General features: G+C 46.6%; 1 protein-coding gene across 1 annotated transcript in view; it reads right to left on the reverse strand.

Annotated features, from left to right (window-relative positions):
• Positions 1 to 18,005, reverse strand: part of pnpla7b (patatin-like phospholipase domain containing 7b) — a 320,408-nt gene that overhangs the window by 56,020 nt on the left and 246,383 nt on the right. Inside the window, exons 27-28 of the mRNA XM_078226670.1 lie at positions 4,756 to 4,872; positions 2,465 to 2,534 (exon numbers count right to left, since the gene is read on the reverse strand). Coding sequence (XP_078082796.1) covers positions 2,465 to 2,534; positions 4,756 to 4,872 — 187 coding nt within the window. The remainder of the gene's footprint in view (positions 1 to 2,464; positions 2,535 to 4,755; positions 4,873 to 18,005) is intronic.

Here is an 18,005-nt window from a genome sequence, read left to right on the forward strand (position 1 = left end):
TTGTGAATGTCTATATTTAATTAGGTATTTGCTTGAGATGTGGTACTGTCTGTAGCTCAAATTAAGGTCACATGATTTGCAGCAGCCATTTTGATAGCCTGTTTGTGTCCAGTTTATTAAATTATTGACTGAAAGTTCACAACATACTGGGGAATAACACAGTCTTCATTTGATCATAGAGTCCCTACAGTGTAGGAGGAGGCCATTCGGCCCATCGAGTCTGCACTGACAACAATCCCACCCAGGCTCAATCCCTGTGACCCCACGTATTTACCCTGCTAGTCCACCTGACACTAAGGGGCAATTTAGCATGGCCAATCAACCGAACCTGCTTATCTTTGGAATGTAGGAGGAAACCGGAGCACCCGGAGGAAACCCATGCAGACACGGGGAGAACGTGCAAACTCCACACAGACAGTGACCCAAGGCTGGAATTGAACCTGGGTCCCTGGCGCTGTGAGGCAGCAGTGCTAACCACTGTGCCACCGTGCTGTGATGCTCCACACATGCTGTTTCTAGCGGATGTGACTGGTTAGTTATCAGGGGCACAGACAGTGACTGATGCCTCTCCCTCCCCACATCCAGCAATGTCCGGGGCAGTGGCCCATCTGCAGTCCAGCTGAGATCAGTCAGCTCAGATCAGGCTGGTGATACTCTCTGCTCAGTGGGGTTCAGTGGTGCATTTACCAATCATGACCTTGGCACAAAAGCTAAAAGCTCCTTCTGTAAACATGACGCAGATCACGTCCACAGCAGCCAGACTTTGTGAATTTCACAGAAGTAGTCTTTGTTTTCAAGGCATTTTGAAGAAGACTACAAGAATGAAATTGAGCTGTGCAATTACAGACCTGAAACTGGTACAATCAAGCTAGACCGAGCATCAGTCTCTGCATGCTACGGCTGGAACTATTACAGGAATCGTATACAAGTTCCACGCAAGATAAAGGCAAAATACTGTAGCTGATGGAACCTGAAACTAAAACAGAAAATGCTGGAAAAACTCAGCAGGTCTGACAGCATCTGTGGAGGGAGAATAGAGCCAACTATTGACTCTGGATGGGTTATCCAGACTTGAAACATTAGCTCCATTCTCCCTCCACAGGTGCTGTCAGACCGACTGAGTTTTTCCAGCATTTCCGGTTTTTGTTTAAGTTCCATATAACTCTGGCCTATACAGATAGGTTCAGCCTAGGTTTCACTAAATGGCGACAGACACGAGAGGTTAATAGCCTATTCCTACTCTTCTGTTTCTCAATCAGAGCAGGAATTACAGATACTTCAAATGGTCACAAAGCTACTGAGCTGGGGTTGAGTTCCACAGGGGACAGGACTTAGAGTCTCCATTATAACCTGCTGTATCTCCTATACAACAGTGGCCACTGCAGGGAAGCAGCATTAATGGGGACTTATGAATCAGTCCAGGGAAGTATGTGTGCCACGGGGGACTTGGAAGAACCAGGGGAACTTCGAGTAATTGCTGGTGGGGCAGGGTTGGGGTGGGGGGGTGGAGAAGGGTCGGGGCTGGTGGGGCAGAGTCGGGGTGAGGGTGGAGAAGGGTCGGGGCTGGTGGGGCAGTCGGGGTGAGGGTGGAGAAGGGTCGGGGCTGGTGGGGCAGGGTCGGGGTGAGGGTGGAGCGGGGTTGGGTTGGGGCTGGTGGGGGCAGGGCCGGGGTGGTGGTGGAGAAGGGTCGGGGTTGGGTTGGGGTTGGTGGGGGCAGGGCCGGGGTCGGGGTGGAGAAGGGTTGGGGCTGGTGGGGCAGGGTCGGGGTGGTGGTGGAGAAGGGTCAGGGTTGGGTTGGGGCTGGTGGGGGCAGGGCCGGGGTGGTGGTGGAGAAGGGTCAGGGTTGGGTTGGGGCTGGTGGGGGCAGGGACGGGTGGGGGTGGAGAAGGGTTGGGGCTGGTGGGGCAGGGTTGGGGCTGGTGGGGCAGGGTCGGGGTTGGGGTGGAGAAGGGTCAGGGTTGGGTTGGGGCTGGTGGGGGCAGGGCCGGGGTGGGGGTGGAGAAGGGTTGGGGCTGGTGGGGCAGGGTCGGGGTTGGGGTGGAGAAGGGTCGGGGTTGGGGCTGGTGGGGCAGGGTGAGGTTTGGGTCGGGGTAGCAAACATATATTTCAATGAATTTTTAAGATAGGATTCCAAATTAAAGTTAAGTTTCATTTGCACAGAATTAAAAAAGGTATTTAATAGGGGCTTTGACTGAAAATTATCAATTTCCTGGGACATTATTAAGCAGGGAATGTATCCATTCATATGATCAGAATTGCAGCATTGTACAGCTTTCACCAGCTCTCAAATCATTTAAGGTGATCTTGTTAATGAGTACTCACTTTCCACAATGGGTTTAAAAGCTCCCATGTCAGTGATTTGAGAGCACCTCCCGCATTAGGTGGCTAATATTATTCACCAGTTACTCACAGCAGGTGCCCCTTGCTGGGAGCAAGGAAGGTCAGAATGTCAAGGTGCACTCACCATCTGTATGGACACGCATGGCGGACGCAGTTATATCTGTGGTGATGTTGAAGTAAGGAATCCACAGGTCCTGAAAAGTGAATGAGGAGCATCTGTTCAGTGATTAGAAAGGCAACACAACCCCCTGATTCAAACTCTTCCCTCAACAAGAAGTTCCCATTTCAGTAGAAATACCACTACACCTGGAGGGAGATTGGGAGTCACTCTACCTTAAAGCATTGAGACAGATCTTTATATAGATATTTTGTCCTAACAGTACATGTTTGACTGATGCAAAGACTGAAGTCCAAAGATGTGCGGGTTAGGTTGATTGGCCATGCTAAACTGACCGTAGTGTCAGGGGGATTAGCTGGTTAAATATGTGGGGATACAGGAACAGGGCCTGGGTGGGATTGTGGTTGGTGCAGATTCGATGGGCCAAATGGCCTCCTTCTGCACTGTATGGATTCTATGCTGGATTTCCTCATGCCAAAACATTTCACAATAATGTGATCACTGTTCCCAGGACATTGCCATTTTGAAACAGGAAACCATGGAGAATAGAAGCTCCCCAATTGCTTTGCAAGTCTATTCAGAGAGTGGCCAAGCTAGAAAGATCAGCGAGGTGCCAGCTCAAGTTGACACTGTGTAACCTGGAGACCGATGCTAAATGAAACACACCAGGTTCTGTGCATCAGAAGAGCTAGTCCAGTACAAAATGTTCCATGTGTCTGCTATTGTATGACTGTAAAATACTGACCGTAAAATACTGACCAGTTACACAGCTTCAGGGGCAAATGAGTGAACAACTGTAACAACTTGCATCTATAAAGTGTCCTGAATATATAAAACACTGCAAGGCTGTTAATAACTAGCGGTAAGATGAAGAGAATGCTCTCCACGGGAGAGTGCCTTGGGAAATAGTCAGGGTCTTGAGAAGGTTTTTAAAACGAGAAATAGCCAGAAGGGTTTAGGGAGGGAACTTCGAAGGGCTGGGTCTGGACATCTGAAAGCTCTGTTGGAACAAAGGAGAGAGTGGCTGCACAGGAGGTTAGAGTCAGAAAAAAAAGGAAGGCTTGCATTCATGTAGCCTCTTCCACAACCTCAGCAACTCACAAAGTGCTTGACAGCCATTGAAATGGTTCTGAAGTTAAAATATAGGAAACTCTGCAAGAGGTTGCACAGATAGGATGGAAGGAGACCCCATGCCCAAATGTGAAGATTGCGGATTGCAAATTTAAGATGCTGGAGGTTAGAAAATAAATTGGGGGTGGCACAGTGGTTAGCACTGCTGCCCTCTTTTTAGGTCAAACCAAATAAACAAACTCAGATTAAGTCAGGATAGGGACCCGGGTTCAATTCCCGGCTTGGGTCACTATCTGTGTGGAGTTTGCACATTCTCCCCGTGTTTGTGTGGGTTTCCTCCGGGTGCTCTGGTTTCCTCCCACAGTCCAAAGATGTGCGGGTTAGGTGGATTGGCCATGCTAAATTGTCCCTTAGTGCCACAGGGACGAGCTGGGGTAAATGCATGGGGTTATCGGGATCAGGCCGGGGGGGGGGGGGGTGGGATTGTGATTAATGCAAACTCAATGGGCCGAATGGTCTCCTTCTGCACTGTAGGGATTCTATGAAATGTAGTTTATGAGGGTGGGACTGATGAGTATGGGAGATTGATCATAGAAGCCATAGCATCCCACCCAGGCCCTATTCCTGTAGTCCCACATATTTATCTTGTTAATCCCTCTGACACTAGGCATGGAAAGAATTTCAGCACCTAGGGCTTTATGGAAAATGGATGAAGAAAATCCAACAAGGACACAGGAATAATTGACTGGACGTGACCAGAGCATTGTTCAGTTTTAGCAGTGGAGGAGTTTACTGTCAGTTCTGAAGAAGAGTTATATTGGATTTGAAACATTAACTCTGTTTCTCCCTCTCCCCAGATGCTGCCAGACCTGCCGAGTTTCTCCAGCATTTTCTGCTCTTATTTGAGTTATTGGCAGAGCCAGGCAACGTCACAGAATAACTGATGTTGGTGATGGAGACAATGTAACGCTTGATGCTCAGCTCAGTATCAGACAGGCTAAGATTTTAGCAGGTTTCTGAGGGGAAAGGGAGAGGATTGAATTAATGTCATGGGAGTGGAGATTGGGGCTTTGTTCTTCCCAATGTTCAGCTGAAGGAAGTTACAACTCATCCAAGACTTGATGCCAGGGTGATACCAGTGCTGTACTGAGCACGTTGGCAGCTCAAGAACAGGACTGGAGAGGGTTATTTGAGCTAGTTCCGATACTGCTGGGTTCATCTCTTACCTCTATTTGCTTGTCCTTAAAGGTGTTGCTGATGCTGCTGTTAAAAGAAGATCCTGAGAACATCGAGGTGATTGGATAAGTCAAATCTAGCACTTTCTTGAAAACATTTGTCATTTCCTGTTAATTTAAATGAAAAATCATTAGCCATAGTGATTCACTTCAGACACAGAATAGGTAACGCCCCTACCTCCAAGCCAGAAGATCTAGGTGAAAGTTCCATGCCTGGACCTATTGACCATGGTATGAGGGCTAATGATGTGGTCCTGCAGGCTGATAATCGGCCCGCGAATCCTTCCATCACTTAACAATCCGCCTTTACTCCATACCCCTTGATGTCCCGACCTAACAAAATTCCATCTTGCTGAGTTTTGAACATTCCGATTGTCCGAGCATCCACTGGGGGAAATAATTCCCCATTCCCACTACACTTCGTGGAAAGGCACTTCGTGGTTTCACTCTCATTTTAAGATTAAGGTCCTTTGTTTTGGATTTTCCCAATTGAGGGATGATTATCCGTGTATTTAGACTATTGAATACTTCTATTATTTTAAATTCTTCAATCACATTATCCTCAACCTTCCAAACTAAAGGAAATAAACCCAAGTTAAAGCTAACAATTTAACTCTTTACGGGTCAGTATAGTTTTGCTAAACCTGCACTGTATCTGTTCCAAGGCCAAAGCACCCTCCCTGCGGTATAGTGCCCAGAACTGATCAGTCCAGATGGCATCTGGCCAAGGCTTTGCACAACAGAAGCAATCCTTGTAAGATTATGGTCCTTCGATTATTTTTTGTACCTGTGGATCAGCTTCTGCTGATGTACCTGGGCACCCAAATTCCAATGCATCATTACAGTTTATAGTCACTCATCATTTGAAAAATATTGATATGACATTTTGGATTCCAACTGGGTCCCCACACCGAACTCCATCTGACAATTTTGCTCACTCATTTAAACTGTTCATGTCCTTTAGTGACTTTCTGCTACCATCTGTGCAACTTACTGTTCCTCTAGTGCCATCTGGAAACACAGATACACAAGCTTACTCAAGTCATTGATACAAATGGTGAGAAGCTGACGCCCTAGTACAGATCCCTGTGGAACACCATTTGTCACATCCTGCTGATCAGAAAACAACAATTTTATCTCTACCCATATAGAATCCCTACAGTGCAGAAGGAGGCCATTCGGCCCATCGAGTCTGCACAATCCCACTCAGGCCCTATTCCTGTAACCCCATATATTTACCCTGCTAATCCCCCTGACACTAAAGTCAATTTAGCATGACCAATCCACCTAACCCGCACAGCTTTGGACTGTGGGAGAAAATGCATGCAGACAAGGGGAAAATATGCAAACTAACTCCACGCAGTGATACTGGACATATTAGCGAGAGGCAACATGGTTTTGTGAAGGGGTGGTTGTGCCTCACTAACTTGATTGAGTTTTTCAAGGAAGTGACGAAGATGATTGATGAGGGTAGGGCAGTGGATGACGTCTACATGGACTCCAGTAAGGTCTTGGACAAGGTCCCTCATGGCAGACTGGTGCAGAAGATGAAGTCGCATGGGATCAGAGGTGAGCTGGCAAAATGGATACAGAACTGGCTTGATCATAGAAGACAGAGGGTAGGAGTGGAAGGGTATGTTTCTGAATGGAGGGCTGTGACAAGTGGCGTTCCTCAGGGATCAGTTCTGGATCTTTGCTGTTTGCAAAATATTTTCCTCCAAATCATTTATATAATTGGTTTGATTAATAAGTTTGCGGACGACACAAAGGTTGGTGGATTTGCGGATAGCGATGAGGACCTTCAGAGGATACAGCAGGATATAGATCGGTTGGAGACTTGGGCGGAGAGATGGCAGATGGAGTTTAATCAGGACATATGTAAGGTAATGCACTTTGGAAGGTCTAATACAGATAGGAAATATACAGTAAATGGCAGAACCCTTAACAGTATTGATAGGCAGAGTGATCTGGATGTACAGGTACACAGGTCACTGAAAGTGGCAATGCAGGTGGAGAAGGTAGTCAAGAAGGCATACGGCATGCTTGCCTTCATCGGCCGGGGCATTGAATTTAAAAATTGGCAAGTCTTGTTGCAGCTTTATAGAACCTTAGTTATTCCGCACTTAGAATATAGTGTTCAATTCTGGTCGCCACACTACCAGAAGGATGTGGAGGCTTTGGAGAGGGTACAGAAAAGATTTACCAGGATGTTGCCTGGTATGGAGGGCATTAGCTATGAGGAGAAGTTGGAGAAACTTGGTTTGTTCTCACTGGAACAACAGAGGTTGAGGGGAAACCTGATAGAAGTCTACAGGATTATGAGGAGCATGGACAGAGTGGATAGTCAGAAGCTTTTTCCTAGGGTGGGAGAGTCAATTACTAGGGGGGCACAGGTTTAAGGTGCGAGGGGCAAGGTTTAAGGAGATGTACAAAGCAGATTTTTTACACAAAGAGTGGTGGGTTCCTGGAACTTGTTGCCGGGGGAGGTAGTGGAAGCAGATACGATAGTGACTTTTAAGGGGCGACTTGACAAACACATGAATAGGATGGTAATAGAGGGATATAGGGGGTAGGGGGTTTTAGTTCAGACGGGCAGCATGGTTGGTGCACGCTGGGAGGGCTGAAGGGCCTGTCCCTGTTCTTTGAGGCCGGAATTGAACCCGGGTCCTTGGCGCTGTAAGGCAGCAGTGCTAACCACTCTGCCACCGTGCCACCCCAAGGTTATCTCCGATTCCTCGCACTGTCATCTTTGCTGATAATCAATTGTGTGGAACCTGATCAATGTCTTCAGGAAGGCAACATCCATAAAATCTCTACTGTCCACCTTGTTAGTGACATCCGCAAAAGAATTCAACACTTGCGTTGGACCAGAGGCCACAATACCAATTCACGTGTGAAATCAAATATTGGTGCAATATTCCCAGTATTCCACCTCCCCACATACACACAAACCTGTAAAATACTGTACAGTAAAATAGAAGACCAATAAAGAATAAGGATCTTAACACCCAAGTCTCTAAACTCAAACCAAGATCAAGTAGTATTAATCTGGTGTCTTTTGCAAGTGAGCACAGCTGTCATGCATGACATAGTCACGAGCATGAGGTTAGCTTCCGAGAATTCCAGCCATGCATTCTTTTCAGGAGCTGAACGACAAGAGGCTCTCTTGCAGGATTACTGATTTAAGTAAACAAACACAGTGGTTAGCACTGCTGCCTCACAGCACCAGGGACCCGGGTTCACTGCTGCCTCACAGCACCAGGGACCCGGGTTCACTGCTGCCTCACAGCACCAGGGACCCGGGTTCACTGCTGCCTCACAGCACCAGGGAGCCGGGTTCCACTCCCGGCTTGGGTCATTTACTTTCTGTGCGGAGTCTGCAAGTTCTTCCCGTGTCTGCGTGGGTTTCCTCCGGGTGCTCCGGTTTCCTCCCACAGTCCAAAAGACGTGCTGGTTAGGTGCATTGGCCATGCTAAATTCTCCCTCAGTGTACCCGAACAGGCGCCGGAGTGTGGTGACAGGGGATTTTCACAGCAACTTCATTGCAGTGTTAATGTAAGCCTACTTGTGACACTAACAAACTTAAACACAATTAGTGCCAGTTCCTTCTCATAGCTAGGCAAACAATACAAAGCATTGCCGACACTTGGATGTTAATATTTGCTAAATTATCTACCTAGATGGAGGGTTGCAGGAGGACTTGGACAGGTTGGGAGAGTGGGTAAAGAAGTGGCAGATGGAACACAATGTGGAAAAGTGTGAGGTTGTGCACTTTCGAAGTAGGAATGGAGGCATAGACTATTTTCTAAATGGGAAAATGCTTAGAAAATCAGAAACACAAAGGGACTTGTGAGTCATTGTTCAAAATTCTCTTAAGGTTAACGTGCAGGTTCAGTCGGCAGTTAGGAAGGCAAATGCAATGTTAGCATTCATGTCGAGTGGGCTAGAATACAAGAGCAGGGATGTACTTCTGAGGCTGTATAAGGCCCTGGTCAGACCTCATTTGGAGTATTGTGAGCAGTTTTGAGCCCCATATCTAAGGAAGGATGTACTGATCTTGGAAAGGGTCCAGAGGAGGTTCACAAGAATGGTCCCTGGAATGAAGAGCTTGCCGTATCAGGAACGGTTGAGGATGCTGGGTCTGTACACGGAGTTCAGAAGGATGAGGGGGGATCTTATTGAAACTTACAGGATACTGCGAGGCCTGGATAGAGTGGATGTGGAGAGGATGTTTCCACTAGTAGGAAAAACTAGAACCAGAGGGCACAACCTCAGGCAGAAGGAATGATCCTTTAAAACAGAGATGAGGAGGAATTTCTTCCGCCAGAGAGTGGTGAATGTGTGGAACTCTTTAAAGCCAGGTCATTGAGTGTCTTTAAGACAGAGATAGATAGGTTCTTGATTAATAAGGGGATCAGGGGTTATGGGGAAAAGGCACGAGAATGGGGATGAGAAAAAAATCAGCCATGATTGAATGGCGGAGCAGACTCGTTGGGCCGAGTGGCCTAATTCTGTTCCTATGGTCTTACTTCACTGCCTCTTCCATTTCAGTGGCATTAATTTGCATGGAAGAGTGTTCTTAGCCAGCTAACCTATTTCCATTGTCATGTCCATAAGACATGAAAGAGATCATAAACTGTGTCAATCAAACCTTACTTTCTGCTTATTTTAAAATGGACTTAGTTGGACCAAAAACATGACTGCTACAAGTCACATGATTTGCAAGTTGGCAAACAGAAATTACAAGACAAAGTTCAAACCTCATCCATGGCGAGTCTCACACCTATTGTTTTGTGGAGTCATTGCAATCAAACAAGGGAGCAGCAGATTGTCTGCCTCCCCAGCCTGGACTTGTAACAAAGAGGGGGCCATCAATATTTGCCATGCTTGTGGAAAAGCCTAAGGTAAACAATGTTTTTTGACCAGCGACACAGAAACTGATCATTAACTTGAAACTGACTCAAAGGGCAATATCACATGACCCAAGATCATCTGGCTTTTGAAAAGTTTTAATGCCACATTCCTGGACTTTTAACAACACCAGGTTAAAGTCCAACAGGTTTATTTGGTAGCAAATGCCATTAGCTTTCGGAGCGCTGCTCCTTCGTCAGATGGAGTGGAAATCCACTCTTGTGAGCAGTGGAGTGGATATCCACTCCATCTGACGAAAGAGCAGCGCTCCGAAAGCTAATGGCATTTGCTACCAAATAAACCTGTTGGACTTTAACCTGGTGTTGTTAAAACTCTTACATTCCTGGACTTGCAGGGAAGTCTACTGTTAACATCTAGCTCTGCCAATGGGTCATCCAGACTCGAAATGTTGGCTCTATTCTCTCCCCAGAGATGCTGTCAGACATGCTGAGATTTTCCAGCATGTTCTATTTTTGTTTCAGATTCCAGCATCTGCAGTAATTTGCTTTTAACCCTGGATAGCATCCTCACCTTGCTTCATCATCACCAACTTCCCAGGAATTTGGCAATTCTTGTTTTTAGCTAGCTGAACTTACCTGAACTTTAAAATCCTACATGAAGGAATCTTACTGGACTCTGACATTCACATGGATTAATATCCACATCTTTCATTTTTTAAAAGTTTGTCCTAGTTGTAAAGCACATTTATTTGCTATCTCGTTCTTGAACAACGGACCTATTCACCCCGGGTTTGAATGTACAAGTGGGAAAACAGCCTATTTTAAGAACTAAAACACTGTTGCTTACAGACAGACGTTAGAAAAATGAAGGAGTTCAGTTTGTCTCTCCTCCATCTCTGCTTCACCATCCAGAGAGTAACAAATTAAAGTTGTCAACAGCTGACCGACTGCAAAATTTCATGAGGAAAATATGAAATAATAATTTAAAATGTGACAATGTTTCGATCTGTCACAGCTCTATCGCTCGCTTTCTAACCACATGAAGGCAATATCAACCTTTGTACCTTTGGTAGAAGCAGCTGCTGCCGTTGGGACTGAAGGCAGATTCAGAGCAAGAGCACCAAGCATAGTTACTTTTACACGGGTGGCATTGCTGCCTCACGGTGCCAGGGACCCGGGTTCAATTCCCAGCTTGGGTGATTGTGTGGAGTTTGCACGTTCTTCCCGTGTCTGCATTTGTTTCCTCCGGTTTCCTCCCACAGTCCAAAGATGTGCAGGTTAGGTGCATTGGCCACGCCTTCTTAACCACCTTACCTAACTATCCTGCTACCTTCAGAGATCTATCACCATGAACAAAAGAGTTTGTTCTGAAAATTGCTATTTTTTGTTGCAGTATCTATAGTTCTGACACATTCTCCCTCCCTTCAGTTCTAACGAAGAACCTAAGGACTCAAAATCTTCTCTCTGTGAGGGAAACGGAGTTAACATTTTTCCCCTTAGTGTCATGGGGACTAGCTAGGGTAAATGCATGGGGTTATGGGAATAGGGTCTGGGTGGGATTGTGGTCAGTGCTGTCTCGATGGGCCGAATGGCCTCCTCCTGCACTGTCGGATTCAATGGTGAGTTTCTTCTTCAATTCAGATCCAATCTGTCCAAGTCCACACCTTGGTAATGTCTCACTCTACCCCTACCAACAACTCAGCCCATTTACTGCTGCAACTCTCATCTGTGCCTTTGTCAGTTCCAGTCTCAAGTATTGCACTGTTGTGCTGGCCAGCCTCCCATCCTCCACCCTTGAGAAGTTCAGCTTATCCGAAGCTCAGTTCGCCGGATTGGAACCTGCCCCAAATCTCCTACATTCATCGCTCTCCCACTCAGCGGCCTAGATTGGTACTTGGTCACCAAAACAGCTCTACTACAAAATGCTCATCCTTGTACACAATCCCTTCGTGCTCTCCATCCTTGCAGCCTCCTCCAGTTCTGCAGAACAGAGGTGGACACTTAAAGGAAATAAAGAACATGCTGACAGCAGCAGGAGAATGAGAGCTGGAAAATCAGCCATGATCATACTGAATAGTGAAGCTGTCTCGAAGGATTTAATTACCTGTTCCTTCCCCTATTTCCCATGTTCTTATAAATATCTGAGGAATCTGTGTTCCCCCGACTCCGACTTCTTGCTCATCTCTGCCACATCATTGGTGACCATGGTATGGAGATGCCGGCGTTGGACTGGGATAAGTAGAGTAAGAGGTCTCACAACACCAGGTTAAAGTCCAACAGGTTTATTTGGTAGCACAAGCCACTAGCTTTCAGTGCGCTGCCCCTTCATCAGGCGAGTGGGAGTTCTGTTCACAAACAGGGCATATAAAGACACAAACTCAATTTACAAAATAATGGTTGGAATGCGAGTCTTTACAGGTAATCAAGTCTTAAAGGTTCAGACAATGTGAGTGGAGAGAGGGTTAAGCACAGGTTAAAGAGATGTGTATCGTCTCCAGCCAGGACAGTTAGTGAGATTTTGCAAGCTCAGGCAAGTCGTGGGGGTTACAGATAGTGTGACATGAACCCAAGATCCCGGTTGAGGCCGTCCTCAAGTGTGCGGAACTTGGTTATCAGTTTCTGCTCAGTGATTCTGCATTGTCGTGTGTCGTGAAGGCCACCTTGGAGAACGCTTACCCGAAGATCAGAGGCTGAATGCTCTTGACTGCTGAAGTGTTTCCCGACAGGAAGGGAACACTCCTGCTTGGTGATTGTCGAGGGGTGTTCATTCATCCATTTTCATAGTGTCTGCATGGTTTCCCCAATGTACCATGCCTCGGGACATCCTTTCCTGCAGCGTATCAGGTAGACAATGTCGGCCGAGTTGCAAGAGTATGTACCGTGTACCTGGTGGATGGTGTTCTCACGTGAGATGATGGCATCTGTGTCGATGATCTGGCACGTCTTGCAGAGGTTGCTGTGGCAGGGTTGTGTGGTGTCATAGTCACTGTTCTCCTGAAGGCTCGGTAGTTTGCTGCGGACAACGGTCTGTTTGGGGTTGTGCAGTTGTTTGAAGGCAAGAGGTGGGGGTGTGGGGATGGTCTTGGCGAGATGTTCGTCTTCATCAATGGCATGTTGAAGGCTCCGGAGAAGATGTCGTAGCTTCTCCGCTCCGGGGACGTACTGGACGACGAAGGGTGCTCTGTCCGCCGTGTCCTGTGTTTGTCTTCTGAGGAGGTCAGTGTGGTTTTTCGCTGTGGTGTGTCGGAACTGTCGATCGATGAGTCGAACGCTATATCCTGTTCTTTCAGCGTCTGGAGGTGTCTGTTGCAATCCTCCTCCAGCAGAGGAGGATCCTGTGTATACAGAAGACTTGTCCGTAGGTTCACAGGTTTGAACAAGACCTCTTCACCGCACAGGACCTTCAACTGATGCTGTACACTAGATACATCAATGACATTTTCTTCCTTTGGACCCATGGCGAACAATAATTGAAACAACCATATGATGACATCAACAAGTTCCATCCCACCATCAGACTCACCATGGACTACTCTCCGGAATCGGTTGCATTCTTAGACACACGCATCTCCATCAAGGACGGTCACCTCAGCATTTCACTTTACCGCAAGCCCACGGATAACCTCACGATGCTCCACTTCTCCAGCTTCCACCTGAAACACGTTAAAGGAGCCATCCCCTACGGACAAGCCCTCCGAATACAGAGGATCTGCTCGGATGAGGAGGATCGTAACAGACACCTCCAGACGCTGAAAGATGCCCTCATAAGAACATGATATAGCGCTCGACTCATCGATCGACAGTTCCGACACGCCACAGCGAAAAACCGCACTGACCTCCTCAGAAGACAAACACGGCGGACAGAGTACCCTTCGTTGTCCAGTACGTCCCCAGAGCGGAGAAGCTACGACATCTTCTCTGGAGCCTTCAACATGTCATTGATGAAGATGAACATCTTGCCAAGGCCATCCCCACACCCCCACCTCTTGCCTTCAAACAACTGCACAACCTCAAACAGACCATTGTCCGCAGCAAATTACCGAGCCTTCAGGAGAACAGTGACCACAACACCACACAACCCTACCACAGCAACCTCTGCAAGACGTGCCGGATCATCGACGCGGATGCCATCATCTCACATGAGAACACCATCCTACAGGTACACGGTACATACACTTGCAACTCGGCCAACTTTGTCTACCTGATACGCTGCAGGAAAGGATGTCCTGAGGCATGGTACATTGGGGAGACCATGCAGACGCTATGTCAACAGATGAATGGACACCGCTCGACAATCACCAGGCAGGAGTGTTCTCTTCCTGTTGGGGAACACTTCAGCAGTCATGGGCATTCAGCCTCTGATCTTCGGGTAAACGTTGTCCAAGGTGGCCTTCACGACACATGACAATGCAGAATCGCTGAGCAGAGACTGATAGCCAAGTTCCGCACATGAGGCCTCAACCGGGATCTTGGGTTCATGTCACACTATCTGTAATCCCCACGACTTGCCTGGGCTTGCAAAATCTCTCTAACTGTCCTGGCTGGAGACAATACACATCTCTAACCTGTGCTTAATCCTCTCTCCACTTCACATTACGTGTGACTTGATTACCTGTAAAGACTCGCATTCCAACCATTATTTTGTAAATTGAGTTTGTATCTATACATCCCCTGTTTGTGAACAGAACTCCCACTCACCTGATGAAGGGACAGTGCTCCGAAAGCTTGTGGCTTCTGCTACCAAATAAACCTGTTGGACTTTAACCTGGTGTTGTGAGACTTCTTATATCATTGGTGGCCATGCCTTCAGCTGTCTCGGCTCAAGCTCTCAAAATCCCTCCCGAAACCTCTTTGACGTTCCATCCCTCTCTCCACCTTTAACATCCTCCTTACAATCCCACTCTTTGACCAAGCTTTCAATCATCCCTTCTCATTGAGTTTAAGTCCTGCCATTCACTGGGTTACATTCTTGTGAATTTCTGCAAAGTGCGAACACACTTTGTAATGGGAGTGAATTAGATAGGTTGCAGCCATTGGAAAGTTGAGCCTTTTTTTTTGCCTGTGGGGCCCCCCCATTCACAGCCTGGGAACCTGTGGGATAACACACTTCCACTGCTTCCATTAAAAAGTTCCAAGTACAGTTAGCCCCAGCCTCGATAGAGTAAGTTAAATCCTTATGCTATTTAGGAGAATTAACTTTCCTCTATTTTGTTTCCCTCTTGTTTTAATGATAAGCATGGCCTCACTAGATAAAATAAGCAAAATACTCCAGATGCTAGAATCTGAAACAAGAACAAAGGACACTGGAAAATCTTAGGGCTGCCAGCATCTATTAGGAGAGAAACAGAGTAAACATTTCGAGTCCTTAGACTCTTCGATGGGAGGGAGAATGTGTCAGAACTATAGACACTGCAACAAAAAATAGCAATTTTAAGAAGACTCTTTTGTTCATGTCCATAGATCTCCGAAGGCAGCAGGACAGTTAGATAAGGTGGTTAAGAAGGCATATGGGATACTTGCCTTTATTAGCCGAGGCGTAGGATATAGGAACAGGAAGGTTCTGATGGAGCTGTATAAAATGCTCATTAGGCCACAGCTAGAGTACTGTGTGCAGCGCTGGTCACCATACCATAGGAAGGATGTGATTGCACTTAGAGAGGCTGCAGAGGAGATTCACCAGGATGTTGCCTGGGCTTGGAGTGTTTAACTATGAAGAGAGGCTGGTTGGGCTGAGGTCGTTTTCCTTAGAGCAGAGAAGCTTTGAGATGTGCAAAATTATAAGGGACATGAGGGGAAATAGAAAGAAACCTTTCCCCTTCGCAGGGAGGTCAATGAACAGGAGACATAGTTTTAAAGGGTAAGGGGCAGGAGATTTGAGGAAAAAAATTTTCAGTCTGGAAATCTGGAACTCTCTGTTGAAAGGGTGGTCGAGGCGGGAATCCTCACAACTGGTGAGTACTTGAAATGCCTTAGAATACAAGGCTGTAGACTAAGTGCTGGAAAATGGGATTAGAATAGATAGGTGCTTGATGGCCAGCACAGACACAATGGGCTGAAGGGCCTCGTTCTTGTGCTGTAAAACTCTACAGCATGGCCAATGTTATCTCTGGACTGGTTTTGGTCACCTGAGGAGGCGTTGGAGGGGTTTTGAAGTGTGTGATTGCTGTAATGTAGCAGCAGAAAGTAACAAAGGGCCATTGATAGCTAAAGTGAACAAATGAATGTGAGGTAGGCGGATATCAATGAGGGAAAAAGTGTGAGATCATCCACTCTGGATCTGCAGAAGGTAAGTGAGATTTAAGGTTCATGTACAGAAATCACTAAAAGCTAGTCGACAAGAGACAATAAATAATTTAAACGGCTAATTAAATGTTGACCTTTAACTAAAGGGAGCTGGAATACAAAGAGGTGGAAGCAATGTTCCAGTTATATAAAGCTCTGGTTAAGACCCCTTTCAACTCAGTTCCAGGCACCACACATCAGAAAGAATGTATCAGCCTTGCAGGGGGTATGGCCTAGATTTGTTTGAATGATACCTAGGTTAGTGGGACCTGATTGCATTTCCTTGACCACGGAAGTTTAAGGGATGATCAAATTGAGGTATTTAAGATCATTCAGTGAGTTGATAGGGTAGATAGAGAAAAAATATTTCCTCTGGTGTGGGAGACCAGAACAAAGGGACAAAACTTTTGGCTAGAACAGCATTTATTGGCCATCCTAAGTTGTCCTTGAGAAGGTGGTGGTGAGCTGCCTTCTTGAAACACTGCTGTCACTGAACTGTAGGTACACCCACAGTGCTGTTAGGGAGAAAGTTCCAGGATTTTGACCCAGTGATGGTGAAGGAACAGTGACATATTTCCAAGTCAAGATGATGAGGGGAACCTCCAGGTGGTGGTGCTCCCAAGTATCTGCTGCTCTTGCCCTTCTATATGGTAGTGGCCATGGGTTTGAAAGGTGCTGTATAAGGAATCTTGGTGAGTTTCTGCTGCGCATTTTGCAGATGGCACACACGGCTGCCATTGTGTCAGTGGTGGAGAGATTGAATGTTTGTGGAAGGGGTAGCAATCAAGCGGGGCTAGAAGCATCGAATCCTACAGTGCAGAATGAGGCCATTCGGCCCATCAAGGCTGCACCGACCACAATCCCACCCAGGCCCTATCCCATAACCCCATGCATTTACCCTAGCTAGTCCCCCTGACACCAAGGCAAATTTAGCATGGCCAATCCACCTAACCTGCAGACCTTTGGAGTGTGGGAGGAAACCCATGCAGACACGGGGAGAATGTGCAAACTCCACACCGACAGTGACCCAAGCTGGGAATCAAACCCTGGCGCTGTGAGCAGTGCTAACCACTGTGCCACCGTGTTGCTTTGCCCTGGATGATGTCAAGCGTCTTGAGCATTGTTGGAGCTGCACTCATCCAGGCAAGTGGAGAGTATTCCACTGCACTCCTGATTTATGCTTTATAGATGGTGGATAAACTGGGGAGTCAGGAGGTGAGTTACTCGCTACAGTATTCCTAGCCTCTGACCTGCTCTTGTAACCACAGTATTTATCTGGCTGGTCCAGTTCAGTTTCTGGTCAATGGTAATCCCCAGGATGAAGATAGTAGGGGATTCAGCAATGGTAATGCCACTGAATGTCAAGATGGTTAGATCCTCTCTAGTCGGCGATGATCATTGCCTGCCAATGTTAGGGTGCAAAGTCACAGTATGTACTGCTTCACCACCCAAAGGACAATGGAAATCTGGAGCTTTCCTCCTTGAAAATCTGCTGACCGACCTAGATCAAAATTTTCCAAACAGAGATTCAGAGATTTGTTTTTGTCAAGCTAGTATATTGAAAGTTACAGAACAGAGGTGGGTAGATGGAGTTAAGATGCAGATCAGACAAGATTTAAATGAATGGTTAAATATGTTTGAGGGGTTGAATGATTTCCTCCTGTTCCTAACTTGCGCACACTAATGAATTCATGATTAGGCAACACAAAAACAAAATACTGCAGTTGCTGGAAATCTGAATCAAGAGCAAAAAGTACTGGAAATACTCAGCAGGTCAGGCAGCATCTGTGGAGAGGGTAACAGAGTTAATGTGCCAGGACTAAAGGTCATCGAGCTGAATCATCAACACTTTACCCTATCCATAGATGCCATCAGACAGAAATGCCAGATAAACTCAGGTCTGGCAGCATCTGGGTAAATGGTCAGGTAGAATCGATTGTGTTAGTGAAGTTGGTGAAAGGGTACAATATCGATCAGGACACCAGGAGACCTTGTCAGCTCTACTTTGAAATAGAGCATGGGTTTTTTAAAAACTTGTTCACAGGATGTGAGCATTACTGTCCAGCATTTACTGCTCATCCTTAAATA

Source organism: Mustelus asterias, chromosome 13, assembly GCF_964213995.1.
Source record: "Mustelus asterias chromosome 13, sMusAst1.hap1.1, whole genome shotgun sequence".
Taxonomy (NCBI): Eukaryota; Metazoa; Chordata; class Chondrichthyes; order Carcharhiniformes; family Triakidae; genus Mustelus; species Mustelus asterias.